The 20486-nt window shown below is 49.3% G+C and overlaps 1 protein-coding gene across 1 annotated transcript in view; it reads left to right on the top strand.

Moving 5' to 3' along the window:
- kcnq3 (potassium voltage-gated channel, KQT-like subfamily, member 3) overlaps nt 1–20486 on the top strand; it is a 47107-nt gene that overhangs the window by 25226 nt on the left and 1395 nt on the right. The window contains exons 2-14 of the mRNA XM_028427370.1: nt 12363–12453; nt 12758–12884; nt 13449–13621; nt 14037–14210; nt 14649–14759; nt 15263–15358; nt 15446–15540; nt 15630–15656; nt 18477–18676; nt 18765–18870; nt 19944–20075; nt 20155–20250; nt 20328–20415. Of these exons, the coding sequence (XP_028283171.1) occupies nt 12363–12453; nt 12758–12884; nt 13449–13621; nt 14037–14210; nt 14649–14759; nt 15263–15358; nt 15446–15540; nt 15630–15656; nt 18477–18676; nt 18765–18870; nt 19944–20075; nt 20155–20250; nt 20328–20415 (1516 nt within the window). The remainder of the gene's footprint in view (nt 1–12362; nt 12454–12757; nt 12885–13448; nt 13622–14036; nt 14211–14648; nt 14760–15262; nt 15359–15445; nt 15541–15629; nt 15657–18476; nt 18677–18764; nt 18871–19943; nt 20076–20154; nt 20251–20327; nt 20416–20486) is intronic.

Raw genomic sequence — 20486 nt, 5'->3', positions numbered from 1 at the left:
GCCGTTCTGTATCATTCATACAGGGATGGATTATTGCATGGGCCCAGGGGCCCAGGGCTCAGGGGGCCTTAACCTAATATAATTGGGCTAGGGGGGCCTTTTTCCACTCTGGGCCCAGGGGCCTGTTAACTGATAATCCGTCCCTGGCTCCAGGTCTTCTTTCTGCATCTTAAAATCTGACTCTGTCATGTCTCACACGGCTCAGACACACATCTGTGTGCTGCAGCGTGAAGGGTTTAGAGGAAACAAAAAGGCGCTCGGTGCCGCTGCAGCCTCTCATTCTGTTTTAACATTCCTGTTTCCTCCGGGGAGGGAATTAGTGAAATGAGGAACAGGATGTTCTTCACAGGTTACTCAGAAGACGGAAGGTCTTCTTGGGTAAAGATGGGATGAGATTAAACGAGAACAGAGATGAAAGCAGCTCCTTGTCTGATTCAAAGGATCACTCTTATGAATAAAGTCAGCCTGCTTTCTTTGTGTGTGTGTGTGTGTGTATTGACTCGTGTCACTATGACGATGATCTGAAACCTTGTTAACAACAACAAATTAAAGACACGTCGTTGTTTCATCCTCTGCAGGTTCTGTTCTTTGAGCAGATAATAACGAGGCTCCTCTGAGTACCTTCATCTCTCTGCTCTGTATCATTTACATTTTAATATACACTCAACAAAAATATAAACGCAACACTTTTGTTTTTGCTCCCATGTTTCATGAGATGGACTTGAAGATCTAAACTTCATTCCAGATACACAATATTACCATTCCTCTCAAACATTGTTCACAAATCTGTCTAAATGTGTGATAGTGAGCACTTCTGCTTTGCTGAGATAATCCATCCCACCTCACAGGTGTGCCACATCAAGATGCTGATCTGACATCATGATTAGTGCACAGGTGTACCTTAAACTGCCCACAATAAAAGGCCACCCTGAAATGTGCATTTTGTTTCTGCTTTATTGGCGGTCTGGGGACTCAGAACCAGTCAGTATCTGGTGTGACCACCATTTGCCTCATGCAGTGCAACACATCTTCTTCGCATAGAGTTTATCAGATTGTCTATTGTGGCCTGTGGAATGTTGGTCCACTCCTCTTCAATGGCTGTGCGAAGTTGCTGGATATTAGTGGGAACTGGTGCACGCTGTCGTATACGCCGGTCAAGCACATCCCAAACATGTTCAATGGGTGACATGTCCGGTGAGTATGCTGGCCATGCAAGAACTGGGACATTTTCAGCTTCCAAGAATTGTGTACAGATCCTTGCAACATGGGGCCGTGCATTATCTTGCTGAAACATGAGGTGATGTTCATGGATGTATGGCACAACAATGGGCCTCAGGATCTCATCACGGTATCTCTGTGCATTCAAAATGCCATCAATAAAATGCACCTGTGTTCTTCGTCCATAACAGATGCCTGCCCATACCATGACCCCACCACCACCATGGGCCACTCGATCCACAACATTGACATCAGCAAAGCGCTCACCCACACGACGCCACACACGCTGTCTGCCATCTGCCCTGAACAATGCAAACCGAGATTCATCCGTGAAGAGAACACCTCTCCAACGTGCTAGACGCCATCGAATGTGAGCATTTGCCCACTCAAGTCTGTTACGGCGACGATCTGGAGTCAGGTTAAGACCCCGATGAGGACGACGAGCATGCAGTTGAGCTTCCCTGAGACGGTTTCTGACAGTTTGTGCAGAAATTGTTTGGTTATGCAAACCAATTGTTTCAGCAGCTGTCTGAGTGGCTGGTCTCAGACGATCTCGGAGGTGAACCTGCTGGATGTGGAGGTCCTGGGCTGGTGTGGTTACTCGTGGTCTGCGGTTGTGAGGCCGGTTGGATGTACTGCCATATTCTCTGAAACGCCTTTGGAGACGGCTTATGGTGGAGAAATGAACATTCAATGCACGAGCAACAGATCTGGTTGACATTCCTGCTGTCAGCATGCCAATTGCACGCTCCCTCAATGCTTGTGGCATCTGTGGCATTTTGCTGTGAGACAAAACTGCACATTTCAGGGTGGCCTTTTGTTGTGGGCAGTTTGAGGTACACCTGTGCACTAATCATGATGTCAGATCAGCATCTTGATGTGGCACACCTGTGAGGTGGGATGGATTATCTCAGCAAAGCAGAAGTGCTCACTATCACACATTTAGACAGATTTGTGAACAATGTTTGAGAGGAATGGTAATATTGTGTATCTGGAATGAAGTTTAGATCTTCAAGTCCATCTCATGAAACATGGGAGCAAAAACAAAAGTGTTGCGTTTATATTTTTGTTGAGTGTATGTTTATTTTTTCCTGGTCAGTTTTGTTCTCTGCATTACTTCCTGGAACCAGTGACATCGCTGTGTACACCTGCTGTGTCCTGCTGTGCAGGGTCACGGGGGGCTGGAGCCTATCCCAGCTATCCACGGGTGAGAGGCTGACTGTCTGTGAGGCTGACTGTGTGAGAGGCTGACTGTGAGAGAGGCTGATTGTTGTGTTTTTTCCCTGATTTATCGACACATCGACCGCTCCACCTGCTGCACTGCGTCACGGGGCGTATTGGCGTTTTGCTGACACCCATTAAACAGTTTGATCTGTCAGACATCTTTAAAGCTGCTGTTTCACACGCTCGGGGAATGTTTGCAGCTCCAGCGTCCTCTAAAAGTGTGTTTGTGTCTGTCGTTGACTTAAAGTTGTTGAAGGATGAGTTTGAGCAGTTTTAGCAGGAAGGTCATTTTTAGTCAGAGCATGGCAGCTGTGATGTATAGTGGACTCTTCGTGTGTCCTCTGACTCTATGAGGACTAATGTTGTCCTTGTATATTGTGTTTGCATTATGAATCCTGCAGAGTCTCCTCTGGACGTCCACACTGTCTCAACATGCAGCAGCTTCACCACATAAAACACTTTACAGTCTTCTTTGCATTCCTCACAGTGCACGCTGTGATCTGATGCATTCAGTCCACCAATCACCATCAGTTTTTAATCATCTACACCTTGATCTGCCCGCCCCATCTTCACTCCACACCAAGTTCTGCTATCCAATCAAAGTGAAGTGAATCATTTCTTCATGTGAGGAACGCCATGTGAGTGTTCAGAGCCCTGCAGTGCATTAAATGTAAAATGTTACTGCATAGCTGAATTTAGCCGCTAGCTGTAAAAATATCTCACATCAGAGGAAAAAGTAGTCAAATAAAACTTAAATGAAATCAAAGAAAGGAATGTGCATCTATGATGTAGACTTGGCTACATGTCTGGAAGCACTGGTAGCAGCTAGCTTCCTCGCCGTCACCTGCGTCCAGACACAGGGGGCGCTGCAGAACAGCCACATTATTTGATGTTCATTTGATGACCAGGCAGCCGGGTGAGACGACTGTCAGAGCTGTGGAATCTCCGTCACCGCGGGCCAGCTGGCATCTACGCCGTCTGACACGTGGTGACGACACACAGCGGAAGACAAAGAGTGCGTCTCCTCTGCAAACACGTCGGCGCTGCACCTCTTCTTCCTTTGTGCTAAGATGATACATCTCCTCTTCCTCTCTGCACCTTCCTCTACTTAAATATATTTCTTTGCAGAAATAGCCACCATGCCAACACACACACACACACACACAGTATGTGAGTGTGGTGTCTGTGCGTGGTTATCATGGGAAATAAACTGTAAAATATTTTCTCAGTTGGAGTCATAAATCTGAGTGAGACGGCGGCGGCAGCGTCTCTGGTCGTCAGCTGAGGTCTCAGCACGGCGGGAACAGTTGGGTTCACTTATGTGTGATTACACCCAGAATCCACCAGGCCAGGATCAGCCTGACGGGCTGTCAGCGAGGCTCCACAGTGAAGATCAGTGTGTCCAAATGTGTGTTCTCACCGCGGCGCTGTTGTTTGTGGCTAAGGTGACGTCACTACATGGTTGGAATGTCTGTACATCCCTGTAGCATCAGCTGTCTGATGGACTTCAGAGGTGACCTGGGAACAGTTTCTGCTCTTTAGGCAGGTGGTTACCATGGTAACCGAGAGTCAAACCATCTAAATAAGTAGCCGGTTAATGTGATATAAGAGCAGGACACACCAGGGCGTACCAGATGACCGTGTGGGTCTGTGTGCGACCGCTCACACCCGGGATGTTCGTCAGATCCCAGCACGGCCGCGAGGCCCAGACAGGCGGCCTCCTGCTGGGTGCACCTTCAGGATGCAGCGTGCGCGGCTTTAAAGCCATCGCTCGCAGGCTGAGTATAAAAAGAGCCCTTTGTGTGGGGATAAATCTGCGCTCTTAAAAACCAGAACAGCTTTTGTGGCGCTTTCCTGCGTCACCGCTGAGGAATGGGTCCTGTCCCCATGTGACCCCGAGGCTTCCCGGCAGAGAGCTCTCCATCGAAGCAAGAGAACAGATCCTCGTGGGGCCTGTAGGAGACGAGCATAAAGAAAAATGTATCAGAGTGTGCAGCTGGCTGTGCCACAGCAGAGGAGCTGAATGTAAATTAAAAACCAAAGATCCAGACCTCCTCCTCCTCCTCCTCCTCCTCCTCCTCCTGACAGCTGAAATCAGCGCCGAGGGGACAGACTCAGCACATCTCGCTTCCTTTTCCCAGAGTTCAGTTCAATAACTCGGCAGACTGAGACCCAGACGGCTTGTTTCACAGAGGCTGATATGAGTCGTGTCTGCCGGGGCCGAAGGTTCTTACATTCCAACCTGTCAGCTGCTAACGAAGCTAAACGCAGCGGCACAAACTTCACAGCTCAGAACCACGAAGGCAAAGAGTGGGAGCTGGAGGAAAAGACTTGGTTAAACTAGAAGCACTAACAATACTTCTACAGTCAGATACACTGAAGCAGCAGTGGCAGAAACCCATGCACTGAAAGGAAGTGAGCGGATACTGTGAAGCACTGACCTGAACCTGGAAGGAGAGCCGGAACGCTCTCACAGCCTGAAACCGACCAATCACATCGCACCGCTTCAAACTCGAACCCGCTCACCCCGCTCTCTCACGTCGCCGCCATCGCCATGGAAACACACAGATGTGAGGCATGACTGGTGATCCCCGACAGGGCCGACGGGAGGGAAGCGGGCAGGTGTCGCCATGGTGATGTGGAGACGGAGGGATCCTCCGGCGAGAGTGCAGTGAGCAGCTGTTACCATGGAGACGCATAATGCATGTCATCTGATGCTCGGCGGGGAGGGGGGGGGGCAATGATGCAGCGCCTCATGAATGTGCTGTGTTTCACTACTCTGCAAAAAAAGTCTGCAGACGAAGGGCTGCCGTTCTGATCGATCAGCTGATCCACTGATTGATTGTAAAAATGATTCTGGAGCTGCTGTCATCATTAACAACTGTCAGAGTCCAGCACACATTAGCTTTGATGTTCCAAACATCTGAGGGGAGTTTACAGTATTGATTAATTCAACCTATCAGTTGACTGTTTGAGACGCAGGCTGGGCTCTGCTGGGTGTGACAGCCTGTGAATAAAGGGTGGTCGCAGTATCCAGGCTTCCCTGTGGACCATCTGTGTGCTGTCATGCTCCTCTGTACTAAAATAAACTTGGATCAGTATCCTGCTTTCTAAACTGGGACACCAGGAGAGGAAAGACGAACCCACCTGCAGACTGAGCGCTCCGGGTTTATCTGCTCAGAGTTCCACACGGAGACGACGAGCCGAGAGAAGGGGTGTTCTGAAGGTCGCTCAGCTGTACAGACCTGTTAGCTGTGATGGAGTCTGTCAGGCTGCATCGTCTCCACTCAGGCTGTAACTTTATTACCTGTTCAAGTACTTGTTGATACGAGCTCAGTCCATCCAGAGAGGTAGACTCTGAGGTGTTGGTGTCTCTGGTCCAGAAGCCTCCAGCAGCAGCCTGTGTGAGGGTCTGCTGGATCAGCTCTGTGCTCTCTGCTGGATCAGGGACCAGGCTTCTAGTCCTCCACCTGCCTGATGTCTCTGTGTGAGGAAGAGGAGGCTCTGTGTGAGGAAGAGGAGGCTCCGTGCTCGGCCGGCCGCTCCGTCCTGCGCTCTGACGTCTCCTCCCTGAATAAATGTCTCCTATCCGGACTCGGCGGTGGGAGTTCAGAGCCCGCTGCGTCTTTGTCCTCACAGAGACGTGGCTCAGAGACAGAGTTCTGGACGCCTCCGTCCAGCTGGCCCGGCTGGTTCAGTGCCGACAGACGTGCAGCTCTGTGCGGTGAGGCTCGCCGTGGCAGCTGCTGTGTTTACATCAGCTCAGCTTCTACTTCCTGCTGCTCCCTGGTGGAGCAGAGGCTGCACTCCACAGACCAGGTCCATGATGCTGAGGCATCTTCTTTTATATTCAAGCAGTTTAAAACCATAAAAATCACAGGAGTCATGTTTTTCCAGAATGCTGGTGTTTTATTTATACACAGGTTGTGTGGGGGTGTCGTTTCTCTGCAGTCTGTTAAAGCTTTCCTCTGAACAAAGACGCTCCGCTCGCCGCAGACAGACACAGAGACAGTCAGACGGCAGCGTTAGCCTGTCGGAGCGTATTCGTGCTAACGAGCAGCGCCGCTCTCCGGCTGACACTGATTGCTTACACCTCCTCCTGCCAAGCCAGAAATGGCTTCCCCGGCCTCAAGGGCACTCAGGTGACAAATTACAGCCTTTGGCAGGCGAAGCCCTCTGAGACCAGCTCCGGCTCCGATCACATACACTCAGTGAGCAGGTCCTGGCCCACTGCAGGCCCTCTGGATCACACAGCTGTGGACCGGTGGAGCGCATGTTCTGCATCTCATGTAAACATTTGACGGTCTCAGTTATGACTGTAGTGGTGTTAACACCACCTCACAGGCTGCAGACGCCATATGTAGTCTCCGGTCTGCCTTCAGCCCAAACAGAGAAGAAGAATGATAACCTGTATGATAAAGCTAGCATGCTAACATGCTAACCACAAGATGCTTGACTACAAGCAAACTTTTATTGATTACATAAAACACGTACAGTCATGTGATGTTGCACCTTCAGGTGTTGTTTGGTGTCATGTGACATGTGACTGCCGCGGTGTCTAAACATTGAGATGATTTGTTTGTACCTGTAATAAAATAAAAACAGGAAGTAGACACATAGCTGCTGTCACAGGTCATCTGCCAAAATGGCCGCCCTCCCTATGTTCTGTTATGGTTCACGTGTCAGGATGGATCGACACCACATTTATTCTCATTTCCTCCTCTTCCTCTCAGAGACAGCTGGTCGTAGTGACGCTCGCTCGGCGATAATTCATGGCTCTGGAATTGGGTCAATAAGTCTGCTTTCATGCCGGTAGTAAACAAACACAAATGGCTGCTCATCCTCTGGTTTAGACGGTTAATGGTGTGATTTTTCATCATTTTTCTGTTAATAACTTCAGAACAGGCCTGGAGTATGACGTGATTGATGAATGAGTGTCAGCACAGATATTGATTGATGGGTGAGCGATGCCCTTTAAGAATCAAACAGAGGTGGAGGTGTCTGAGTACTTTTACTCCACTGAGTCTGATTTTACTTCTTTGCTTTTCGATGTCTCTCTCTCGGGTCGTCCAGAAACATTTTTGTTTTGTGGCAGCCATGTTTGTCTTCCGTCCATCACTGAAGGGGCAGGGAGGCGTCACTGAACCTCATTTCCTTCAAGAATGAGCCTAATTATACGGAAAGGCAGGAAATCTAAGCTAATTAGCACTTACCAGGATTTGAGATTTGAGATTTGCTGCTTATCTCCACATAGAGGAGGTCCGGGGAGCGTTTCAAGCAGTGGACAGATCTGCATCCCTCTGCGCCGCTGCGTCCTCTGAAAGCTCCGATCAATGAGTCAAAACCGTTGCTGATGTTGATGTGTGAGTTTTAGAAATGAAACTCTGGAGCGCTTCGATCAGCGGCAGAGAGAGGCGGCGTGCTGATTGATCTGTGTGCTGTTTCCATTTCTCCGGCTGTCTTTTTGTATCAGCTGCAGAATAACGTGCTGCGACCCACAGTGACCCTGAGCGCCTCGCCTCACGCTGCTCGGCATGGAGGGATCCCTGTGGTTTGGTTTCTGTGTTTGTAGACTAACGTCCTGAGTCACAGCTGTGAAACACTGAGACCTCCATTGTTATCGCCATCATACTTAGAGACTCTAGAACTGCAAGGATCTTTAAAGTATTATCTTACGTCCTCTTGGGGGCGCTAACTGGCCTCACAAACCGCAGTTCCTACAGTGTCCACTGGAGGCTGAGTGATAAACTCATGTTACACAAACTAAACCAGCCTGGAGAGTGTGAGAGCTGCTGAATGACGTCCTCGTCCACATCTCTGCTCACAGAAGGAGAGATTCAAACAGAGCTTCATTGATCTTGTCCAGCCGCTAAGTGTGTCCCATCGTGTCCCATGAGGCCGCGGGGCCACAGATGACCTCATGGTGCCACTGCAGGGCTCAATCTGATTGGCCCGTACCCGGGAAGAGAAGCTTACCTGCCTGATCCAGGTGGTGGATGCTGCTGCGCCCAATTATCAAAATGCTCCATAATTATGTGTAATTAGTCAGATTAGTTTGACTAATTACCTCATTTGGACTGTTCAAACATCACCGAGCCGCTGAGTAAACACACAGAGCAAACAGGGGCCGTCACTTAATCCAGTTTTACAAAAGAGATCCTCACCGCAGCAGCAGCAGCAGCAGCAGCCGTCTGATCCAGGTCCTGTGAAGACGACGTGACAGAGGAGTGACCGGTGAGACAGCGGCAAAGATGTCAGGCCGCTTTCAGCATTAATGTAAAATGCTAACTGTTCATGCTGCTATAGGTATTTACTATCATTACATATCAATATATGCAGAGATGAGACGTGCAGCAGGTCATCTGTGTAGGTTTGAATTCTCTGCAGCAGCACGTGTTTATACATCAATGAAGCTGTCAGCCGTCATGTTGCTGATTCTGCACATGGGATCTCCCTGCACGCACGCAGCAGCCACCACATCCAGGGGTCAGGATATTCCTGGTAATGCACCGTGTTCTGCAGGATCAGCAAATCCCAAATCACTGCCTGAATATCCTTTTCTCCCCTACCACTGCTGAGCCGTCCCACAGCGGGGGAGCACAGAGGAGGAGGAGGTGAAATCCATCACTCCCAACACGGCCTTCTTCCTGTCGGGATCTCTGCAAATGCCTGCAAATCTGACCTGCTGTCAGCGCTGTGAGGTGGCGCCGGGGTCACCGGAGAGTCTTCTGAGAGAGCGAGCTCAGGGAAAAGGAGTGCAGGATCCTGACAGGGTGCAGCCGGAGCGCCAGCTGAAATAAATACACAAATCATCCATCTGTCCATCAATAAAGGTGGAGGCCAGGGGCACAGAGCGGCACGGAGGAGGAAGTTTGTGAATGAGCAGGACAGGAAGTCGAAGAATCAATCAATGTGAAAGGCTCAGCACTGATTGGATCCGTTGGATTGTGTTGTGATAGTGTCTTAGCAGGAAACTCCTTTCTCCGCTTTCGAATGTGTTGTGGCAGGAAGTTCCTTTGTTTGTGCTGCACAGTAGACACACCTTTTCCCAGGTCGGCGAGGTTTCAGTGAACCTGGATGTGCTGAGGTTGGACTGAGTCTGTGCGGCCTTGAAGCTGCAGACGTCACGCTGAGCGTCTCCGCCTCTCATCTCGTCCTTGTGGCTGCAGTGGTTCCCGCTGCTGTCCTTCCTCACTGTGTGCATATCGCCCCGCAGATTACCTGTCAGAAATGCATCGTCTGCACTCTGCTTATTGGATTTCACCGACAAATTGGTTGTTAGGAATCCTCAGGGGGGGCGCGAGCACCGGGAGGCAGGGCCTCCGCCAGGGCCTGGGCTACAGAGAGGATTAGAGGTGAGGGAGGCCGTGCAGGTGGGCTGAGCTCGTCATTACAGCCACATGACCTTTAATACCTGGACACATCATTAACAGTACCTGCGTACATGTTGATAACACCAGGGACATGTCGATAACACCAGGGACATGTCCTCCGTCCTGTCTCCGTCCTGTCTCTCTACCTTTGATAGCCACTCACTTCACCACAGATTGAAGTCCACGCTTCATTAATGTGTCCAGCAGGCAGGTAACACAGCGTCACACTGGAGGAGTGATGAAGGTGGAGGTCGCCTCAGGACTCTTCCTCCTTCCGGCCGTCACAGGGACAGCAGCAGACGTTCCACAACTAAGTCCACAAACTGAACTCTCAAGGTCGAAACCTGGTTCATGTCCACTGCAGGTTGCTCGGCAACAGGACCATCATATGAAAACAGGAAGTCCTGGGTCAGATGACCTGATTCATTCAGAGTCCGTCTGTTTCAGCTCATTGGTTGGTCTGTTCTAGTCAGGGTTTTTACCGACCGGTCTTTGGCTGATGGATTTTACTGACTGGTCTTCAGTGGCTGGTCTCTGTCAGATCCAGACTGGCCCTGGTTTTTGTGGATCTGGGTGCTGCTGCAGGTTTTTGTCTGGTTTGTGTTTGACTGATTGAAATTGATTGATCCATATTTATCTGTTTATGGCTGCTTAAACTGAAGATGTGAGTCTGGATTTGAGCTGCCGGTGTGTTGTGCGGCTGTGTTGTGCGGCCATGTTGTGTTGTGTTGTGCGGCTGTGTTGTGCGGCTGTGTTCTGTGTCGTATTGAGCGAAGCGTCGGGAGCGGGCCGCGCTGCAGATCGGTATCTTTTGGATCATATCGAGTTAACATCGACCCGCTGCAGGATTATCTCTGTCCTCTGGATAACTTTGAGGAGAAACACTGCGATCTGATTTAACAGGCAGGAAGTCCGATGAAACGCACAACAAAAGAAGCAACGAGGCGCCAATCAGAGCGGCGCCGGCCGGATCGCTTCCTTCAGGTAAATTATGTAAAAGTCTGCCGGCTGTTTGGCTGTGAAATATTCATGCTGTTATGGTTGCAGCACTTCAGAAACTTCAGAGATGTCAACGCTGCCTAATGGCAACACAACAACACATGAATGATTCAGGAGGGAAGGGTTCCCAAAAGCAGGCCAGAGAGCAGCCAGTCCACGGCTGTGTGAGGTCTGGACCAGGTTTAGCACACAAACAGCAGCGTGAGGGGCGGCCGCTCAGCTGTGATGTCTCACAGAGCTTCTTCTGTTTCAGACATACTTCACTCACCAAGATCTCACTGGAGGTCACATGACTCCAGAAGAAAAACAAAGATGGAGGCGGGTCAGTGTATTTTAATGTGTCTTTGTGAGACGCTGCACTCCTGTTGTTGCCTTGCTTCCAGGAGCTGCTCGTCCGTGCGGTCCTCCAATCAATACATCATCAAACATCCTTTTAGTGATGCCTCCCTGGCCTGCGTGGTGGGGCTCGGTGGGGCTTCACAGGGCGGAGGTGTGGCTGCTCCAGACTTCCTGTGATTCTGTGGCAGCGTCCATGTGGACACACAGGATCTGATGTGAAATGTTCCTGGTTATGTATGAGGACCAGCGTGGGAACCTGTGAGCCGTGTCAGCCGAACTGAAGCCGCTGGTGGAGAAGATTGGACGTGCAGCGCCGGGTGGATGTTAATTGGCAGCAGCTCTGCGGCTGGTTGCTTTCATCCATCATGGCAACACCCTGAATGTAAACGTCAGGGTGGAAGAATGTTTGGCTGAGAGTAACAAGACAGGAAGTCGTCTAGGGACAGAAACAAAGATGGAGGAGCATTTGAGTGGAACGTGGTGTCAAACCGGCACAGAGCGGCACAGAGCGGCCCGCCCAGGCTCGTCTGATAAATGGGCTTCACTGCTGTTTAATTCCATCCTCTGATTCACTATCGCCTCAATAACTGATGTTTAATTTAAAGTAGCCCTGATGGATGGTTGCAGGAGCTTCACTTTGACCCAAATATGACAGAAATTAAAGCGTGATTTATTTTTGTGTTTGTAAAATAATCCATTTCAGGCACAATCCGCCATTTTTCACTGCAGGACAGCAGTGGCCTCAAAACACCCCCAGAAAGTAGCACAGAGGATTATGGGTAAATGATATGTGATGTCACGTACGAAGAGACACACACTTTAACATCATTAAACGTGTTTTCATGAGGTTACACAAGTCAAAAACACACGCACAGATATGACCACAAGAGCATATCCAAACTAATTTAAATCAATGATCAGTAATTGGTGAATATGAAAACCCTTTCATTAAAAATAAATAATATTAGAAAGAGATGAATGAAAAACAACAAAACGCACACTGATTGTTTGTGTGTCTGTCCTTCTCTCTAACATCAGCACAAGCTCTTACAATAATAATCACTCTGTCTGCGTTTTTAAATGATTTTCTGCATCTTCCTTCTGCTGCTGTGTAAAGTGGGAAACAGCCCCCTCTGCTGGTGGCGGTGTGACACTGCATCCTGAATGTTGTCCTCACTGCTGCTGCTGCTGTTCTTTGTGTGTCTGCAGGTTTTTAATCGTTCTGGGCTGTTTGATTCTGGCCATTCTGACCACGTTCAAGGAGCACGAGAAGGTGTCTGCACACTGGCTGGTTGTTCTGGTGAGAAGACGCCACCACATCCTTTCTTTCTATAACATGTTTAAACCAGTCCGAGTAAGTTTGTAGGTTTCATGTGTTGGAGGAAACTCTCTGATGTTCTCTGCATCTCTTTAAACATATTTTTGGTATTTTTTTTAAATCAGTTTAACTCGATAAAAATCAAGATAAATCAGAATAATGTGATCATGAAGGAGTAATAAATCTAAAAGCTTTAGATTTTTTATGGGTTTTCAGTGAAGCATAAAAAAATGAAAATTAAGAAGTGAATGACTGAAATGTGAAAAGTGACTTTATTCCCATGCAGGAAACCTTCGCCATCTTCATCTTCGGAGCAGAGTTTGCACTGAGGATCTGGGCGGCAGGTTGCTGCTGCCGTTACAAAGGATGGAGGGGGAGGCTGAAGTTCGCCCGCAAACCTCTGTGCATCTTGGGTAAGGACTGAAAACCCTAAAAAGGAGACCAGACATCCAGGCCTGAAGCAGGTCTGTGGTTTCATCAGAAATACACAGAGATGTAGTTCCCTCTTCAGCCTGATGATGGCAGTGTGGCCTCTCGGTCTTCAGCCCACACTTACTGACACATGTGTGTCTGTCTCATGATGCTGCAGCAGCTGGGCGTCAGCCACTCTGCAGAACAGCATCATCTTAATACAAACAGACCACATGTGTGTGTTTATGTGTTGATACTACAGTGAGTGTGAGTTTGTAGTGCAGGGTTGTGTAAATGTAGATGCAGCCTCATGGCTGACGGCCTCTGAGTGAGTTTCAGACGTGTGGACCACGTACGATCCTCCGTTCTGCTCTTGATGGTTTTACCCCCAGATCTCGTTAGCAGCCTTTCATCTGTGTCTGTGCGCTGCTCTTGTCAGGAAATAATTGCCCGGCTCTTCAAACGTCTTCATCGCCCCACAAAGACGGCTTCATCAGCGCGCCGGGTCAGACTCATTACATTTGATGGAAGCTTTTCTCTGAGTTGTTCTGTCTTTTCTGCCTCAGACATCTTCGTGCTGATCGCCTCGGTGCCGGTGGTGGCGGTGCGGAACCAGGGGAACGTGTTGGCCACGTCCCTGCGCAGCCTGCGCTTCCTGCAGATCCTGCGGATGCTGCGCATGGACCGGAGGGGCGGGACCTGGAAGCTGCTGGGCTCCGCCATCTACGCACACAGTAAGGTAGGGACCGACCCGACCCGACCTTCATCACTGTGAAATACATCAGAGTGAAGAAGAGGAGGAGGTCCCCTCAAAAAATACACTGAAAGGAGCTGAGCATGGAAAGATAAACCAGTGGAAAGACTTCATGATGCAATAAAATAAAAAAGCAGTTGAAGCGTAAGCAGTGGAAGAAGCAGTGAGTGTGCACTGACATGTAGCTGACATGTAAAATACTCCAGCTGAAAAGTGTGAGGACTGAAAGCAACCACTGTCAGGTGACCTGAGCCTCAGTGTGGCCAGTGAAAGCAGACGATGTGTTAGATGAGCTGTTACGATGAAAGCATCAGGAGTGACATGAGCTCACAGCAGAGCAGGCTGTTTATCTGAAAGGACAGGAAGTGGACATCGCTGACATGTCTCTCTGTCTCTGCAGGAGCTGATCACGGCCTGGTACATCGGCTTCCTGTCCCTGATCCTGGCCTCTTTCCTGGTCTACCTGGTGGAGAAGGACGATGTCTCCATGAATGTGTCCGACCACGACAACCCCACGGCGCAGCCCAAAGCGCAGGACTTCGACACGTACGCCGACGCGCTGTGGTGGGGGCTGGTACGTACGTCCGAGAGCAGGCTGGAAACCTTCCTCTGAGTCTGGTATCTGTGGATTTGGCTCCATCCTGCTGCACAGATTGGGCTCAGCCGAATCATCATCTGAACCAAACCTGGGGTCTCCGCCAAAAAAATTAATCCTCAGATTTCTGTGCTGCCTTCAAGTGCAGAGTACAGCAGAGCCTCAGGCTTTAATGAGACGCACAGGTCAGAGCGGCGCTGACGCTCGGCCTCATTAAAGTGACTGTCCTTCAACCTGAAGGTCAAAAGTTCAAGTCGCATGGCGGCGAGCGGCGCCTGCGTCCTTCAGGTGGACGCCTGGCTGCCAGCGGCTGCTTGTTGTAGGTGATTCTCTGACCTTCAGTGGATCGATGCAGAGACATCCCCGCTGAAAGTCAAGGCCTGCATCCTCTGAGCAAGTTCTTTCTCTGTGCTGCAGATCACGCTCACCACCATCGGCTACGGGGACAAGACTCCCAAGACGTGGGCTGGGAGACTGTTAGCCGGAACCTTCGCCCTGATCGGAGTGTCGTTCTTCGCTCTGCCTGCGGTGAGTTCACTTCACACACAGTGTGTTCGTCACTGCATCATAAAGTCTGAAGAGACAACAGACGTTTGCTGATTGGAGGACATTCAGGAAAAAATCATGTATTTATGTTTAAAAAAGGACAGAATCTGAATTTGCAGACATTAAGAAAAAATGCAAAATTGAAGGAAGGATGCACATTTTCATGAAACAAATAGCACAAATTAATGGGGGAATCATTTCTAATTAAACATAAAACAATAAACATTTAAATATATATAATAAATAAATTTAAAGAATGATTATTTTCAAACATTAAATTTGTAGAAATAATGCAGAAAGGGTTCATTCTGACAGTAGGCTTGTACATTCGCTGTGATAAATGTCTTGTGGCGCTGTTCATGCACCACACACAGCAGTGGTTCCACACAGCAGTGGTTCCACACAGCAGTGGTTCCACATCAGCAGGGGTGTGTGGTGTTAGCAGGACTCAGGTCTCAGCTGATGGCCCTGGTGTGTGTCTGCAGGGTATTCTGGGCTCCGGTCTGGCTCTGAAGGTCCAGGAGCAGCACAGACAGAAGCACTTTGAGAAGCGCAGGCATCCGGCCGCCGGCCTCATCCAGGTGAGGCTCTGCTGACGTCCTCAGCTGCTCCTCATGGGCTTGTATCTGTATCCAGATGTGGGCTCATTTGGTCTTCCTGTCTTCCAGTCTGCCTGGCGGTATTACTCCACCAATCCAATCAGGGAAGACCTCATAGCCACGTGGAGGTTTTATGAGACGGTCATCTCTCTTCCCTGCTTCAGGTGTGTGCACAGCGTCTTCCTCTGCTAGTCTTCACCTTTCTGTCCTGTACGTGTGTGACCTGTGTGTCCGTCTCTGTCCCCGCCCACAGGAACAACACGCTGGAGGTGATGGCGAGGTAAGTCACCGCGTGATCGGGTTTTTAATGAGCCCTGCTGGCTGCAGCCGGTAATGAACGTTCCTCCGGACGTCCTGCTGTAAATGGCCTCCCGAGTTAATGCAGAGTGGAATAAATGTGCAGCTAATGTCTGCGGTGAATATGAGGAGCGTCCTCATCGGCCTCACTGACCACATCTAAGGGAGGGACCCAGTATTTATAGAAACCTATTAGTCAGTCCATTAGTCATGTTACATGTAGATGGAGCAATTAGGCCTGCGGGCGTGGTGGTGTTTCCTCCGTCACTGAGCTCCACTACGATCCTTTCTGAGGGTGTTCGATTGTTTCATCTCGTCCTTATGAGCTGCTGCAAGATGTCATCAGATTAACTAAACTATAAGATGGCTGCCGTAATATCAGAGGAATTTGTATTATTTCTCATAAATTTATGACTATTGTCATGAATATTCCAGATGTTTTACCTTTTCTTTTTTTACCTTTTTCTTAGAAAAGTAATTTTTATTATTTTCACCTCTGAGCCTCTTGTTTGTTTGTTTGTTTGTTTGTTTGTTTATGGCCCCGGTGCCGTCATATATGTCAGGTTTCAGCTGAACTTGCGTCAGTTCAGGTCAGCCGAAGACGGCGGTACAGGCTGATTACAGCGCGGCGTTCTGCTTCGACGCCTCCTGGCCTCCTCTGAGCCGCCATGTTCAACACGCCAGATTAAGTTACTGCTGCTAAAAGCTACTCAGAAACAACAACAGGGGTCCTGATGCTCGGGCTGATGGAGCGGGAGGAGCTCAGGGTGCAGGGTCAGATTACAGCAATCATAATAATCTGATTCTAAACTCTCTGAGAGATGACTATTAAATCCATATTTAACATGTTTTAACTCAGAGGACTAAAGAAAAAAAAGAGCGACAACAGAAGGAAACAAAGAGAGAGCAGAGTCTGAAAGGCCTGGAAGGATCAGCGGCTGGGAAATTAGCAGTCTGACATTATCTTGTTGCTGTGAGCAGAGAGGTGGACGACAGCCAGGAACTACAACAGAGCGGCCATGTCCAACAAGAGGCCGATAAGGCACTCAGTGTGTGTGTGTGTGTGTGTGTGTTTCCTGTGTGGTCTATTTAATACAATGCTGACAGAAAATGTTATCAGAGAATCAGTTTTATGTTATACAGTTTTGTGTGTGTGTGCGTGCATGTGTGTGTACTCTTGTTTTGTTGTCATTACTTTAGAGCTTTAGGCCCAAAATCCATGTGAAATTATGAAATGCTTATAGTCCATTCATCAATTTATTGGTTCATTAATGCTGATGTAAATATTTATAGAATAAGCCAGAGTGTGGGCATGTTTCAGCTAGCTGAGCTTAGCTTGTTTGCTAACAGCATCTTTATCAGATTACTTTATCAAGTTACAGCTTAGCTTGCAAAATAATATCATGAACAGTCCAATGGACAGCAGGCACATGGAAACACGTCCCTTGAAGCGAGTTGCTTGCAGATGTCAGGATTCTGTGTGAACAAACTTTTTATCTGCTTTTTTCGTTAAGTTGGGGGGGGGGGGCATTTTGTGGCCCTGATCTTCTGTAAAAAGAGCAAAGTGTCGGCGTTCAGACGTTCTCTAAAGCAGCTGGTTCTTGCAGTTTATCAGGAGGATATGGTGCTTTTGATGGGGACTATTTTCAGCTGCGGATTAATCCACATTTACTGCTCCATACATTGGGATAGGTGTGCGTGTTAATGGCGTCCTCCTGCCTCGGCGGTGTCTGTAATGGCTGCAGGTGAACTGTGAAGTTTTATCTGAGCAGGCTGATGAAAGTGGAAGTGGTCACTGTGTGTGTGTGTGCTTGTGTGTGTGTGTGTCTGTGTGTGTGTGTGTTGGGAAGGCCGAGCTGTGGGAGATAAGCAGCATTATTTTTTCCTGTTGTGCTGCCTCGTTTACAGAGATAATCGCATCTCATTTTCTGCTCTTTATCTGGCCGAGGAGCAGCCAGAAAGAGCTTCTCTCTTCCTTTAAAGCTTCCCATTCTGCAGCCTCTCAGCGCCGTAACTGCCATCCCCATTCTGCTGCGAGCCCACATAGAGGCTCATATTGTGTGTCTGCTGTGGGAGCAAAGTCGCTGAGAACGCTCCACGTTTCAGAGGCCTTGTTCAGCCTGTTGTCGGCTCCGGTTACCCCGCCTCTCTCCCTCTTCCAAGGCACACAGGAGTCTTATTTTACCCATGGAGCTCTCGTCTTTGTGCTGCCAAATATTGTCAGCTGTTGGACAATAAAGCGGGCCGATCTCCTCGCAGCTCTTTGAGGCTTCCTTCTGCCCGGAGAGCAGCGATGTTACACTGAGGCAGCAAGAGACTCAGAGAAACTCCTGGTTTACATTCAGGAAACACAGAACTCCACAGGTGGAGCATGGCTGTGGTTCCTGGGTCTTTAGATCCTGGATGTGAAATTGAAACAGTCAACAACTCCAGTTCAGCTTTGAATCTACAGTCCCTTCTGTTCAAGGTGGATCTGTTGATCCGCTCTGTTGAGGCCATTTATTGGGATTTATTACAGCCTATAATACACTAGAGGTCACAATGGCAGCACCAAGCAGTACAAGCGGGCTAAGAGTGCAAAAAGAGTCCACTAGAGGCTGCCTCTAAATCTGAGTCAATCCATGTTAAAATGTCCAAAACAGGAATAAGCATCTTTAGGTCTCTATAGTTTGGTCCTGGGTTCAGTCCTTGAGGATCAGCTGTCTGAAAAGGAGTGGCTGTTCCTAAAGGAAGTTTGGAGTCTGTAGGACTGCTGGATCATGGTGGCCATCAGTACATGTTGTGTCTTTTATTCACACCTCAGCCAGAAACTGAGTTTGCTGGAGCGAGTTCGCCTTCCCAATGCCAGACCATCCATGGGGGCGGCCAAGAGGCTCACAGGGAACGCCGATTCCATCGAGGAGAGTCCGTCCAAGGAGCCCAAACCTGCCGGCTTCAGCAACCGGGAACGCTTCCGCACCGCCTTCCGCATGAAGGCCTACACACTCCGCCAGAGCTCTGAAGGTACGGCGCCGGTGAAGGGCAAGGCTGGCGTGTGGGTCCTGAGCTGAAATGATACGATTAATGACTCATAATGTGTTTCTCTTTTCAGATGCTGGAGCTCTGGCTGACCCAGCCTTAGAGGAGCGGGGGTTCCCCCCAGACATCCTCATGGAGGAGATGATCCCCACGCTCAAACTGGTCATCAGGGCTGTCAGGTCAGGAGAGAACCATCAGCAGCCTGAATCTCATAGAAGCCACATTCTCATGTGACTTGTTCTGAAAGCAGAACTTTTAAAATGTTTCCGTCAGAATAGGAGCCACAGACCAGCTGACAGGTCCTGTCCGGTTCACTCTGCTGAACTCACACACTCTGACAGGGCACCGGTGGATCTATAGGCCACACAGCTGACATAATGCAGGAATCCAATCTAGCATGAAGGCCTGTGAGATGAGTGATTAACCCTGTGAAAGCGCTGCTTCCTTCCACTCCATTATATCGGGGTTGAATGGCTCCGTGAATGGGATGCTGTGACCTGCAGGGTTTTAGTTTCAGGACTCAAGACTTTCTGCCAAACTGTGGAAGCTCGCACAGCTGAGAGCAGGAGCCCCGCGGGGACGAAGGGAGGAGCTCGGTGGGTGGCGGGGGTTCAAGGTCGAGGAGGCTTTTCAGATGTCAGGCTGGATCTCTGAGTGGTTTCTGAGGAGCAGGGAGAGGGTCAGAGGCTGGTCTAACCACAGACTCTTAAACTCTGGGGTTGAGTGTTGAGGTTGGGATAAAGAGGTGATTTTCCTGCATTTCATCAAGTGACCACACAAGGGTCAAAAATGAATCAATCCTCAGAGAAGTCCATGTTAAAACTGCAGAAACCGACAACAGATCATCGGAAAGTCAGAAACCAACAAACACAACAGAACATTATATGTTCCACAATCTCTGCATAACCTTCAGCATCTCTGGGCTCATACAATCTCATCACAACCCCCAGACATGCAGGAAGTGACTTAGGTGGAGCCACCTTTGTGAGCTTCAGTCTCAGTCTTGTTTGAGTATTCAGTCCTCCACACATGCTAGCATTCACCCTCCTATCAGGAAAGAATGGTAAAGACTTCCTGGTCACGTGTAGAGGGTAAACCCAGGTAAGACAGACCAGGTAGCACCAAGGATCTAAGAACCAGTACAGAAGTGTCAGATAGTGCAGACAGTCTGGACTCCTGGAGTGGTGATTTGTCCCTCTGACACTCTCCTGCAGTGATGCAGACTGATGGCTTTGACCTGTGTGTCTGACAGGATCATGCAGTTCCTCCTGAACAAGAAGCGGTTTAAGGAGACTCTGAGGCCTTACGATGTCAAAGATGTGATTGAGCAGTACTCTGCTGGACACCTGGACATGCTGTGTAGAATCAAATACCTCCAGACAAGGTGAGCCGCCACGCCACACACACAGATACCTCCCCCCCTCCTCTTCCTCACGCTCCGTCTGTTTCTCTACTTCTTTTAGGATCGACATGATTCTGGCCCCTGGACCCCCCCTCACCCCGAAACACAAGAAAACCCAGAAAACGCCCTTTACCTACCCGCCCAACCAGTCACCCAAGTACTGCTCACACACACACATCAGTGCAGGGCTGACTGCTAAAGTCTGCTGCTAACACGTGTGTCCCTCTGTTCCAGGCATGAGTCCTACCTAGCCAAAGCCACCTCCATGCCCGATGCTGAAGACCAAAGCATGATGGGTAGATTTGTGCGGGTGGAGAGACAGGTAAGGACACCACACGTGCACTGAAACAACATCTGCTAACAGAGCACATCAGACCGATGATGAACCTGTTT

Source organism: Parambassis ranga, chromosome 17, assembly GCF_900634625.1.
Source record: "Parambassis ranga chromosome 17, fParRan2.1, whole genome shotgun sequence".
Classification (NCBI taxonomy): Eukaryota; Metazoa; Chordata; class Actinopteri; family Ambassidae; genus Parambassis; species Parambassis ranga.
This window is presented reverse-complemented; position numbering and strand designations above follow the sequence as displayed.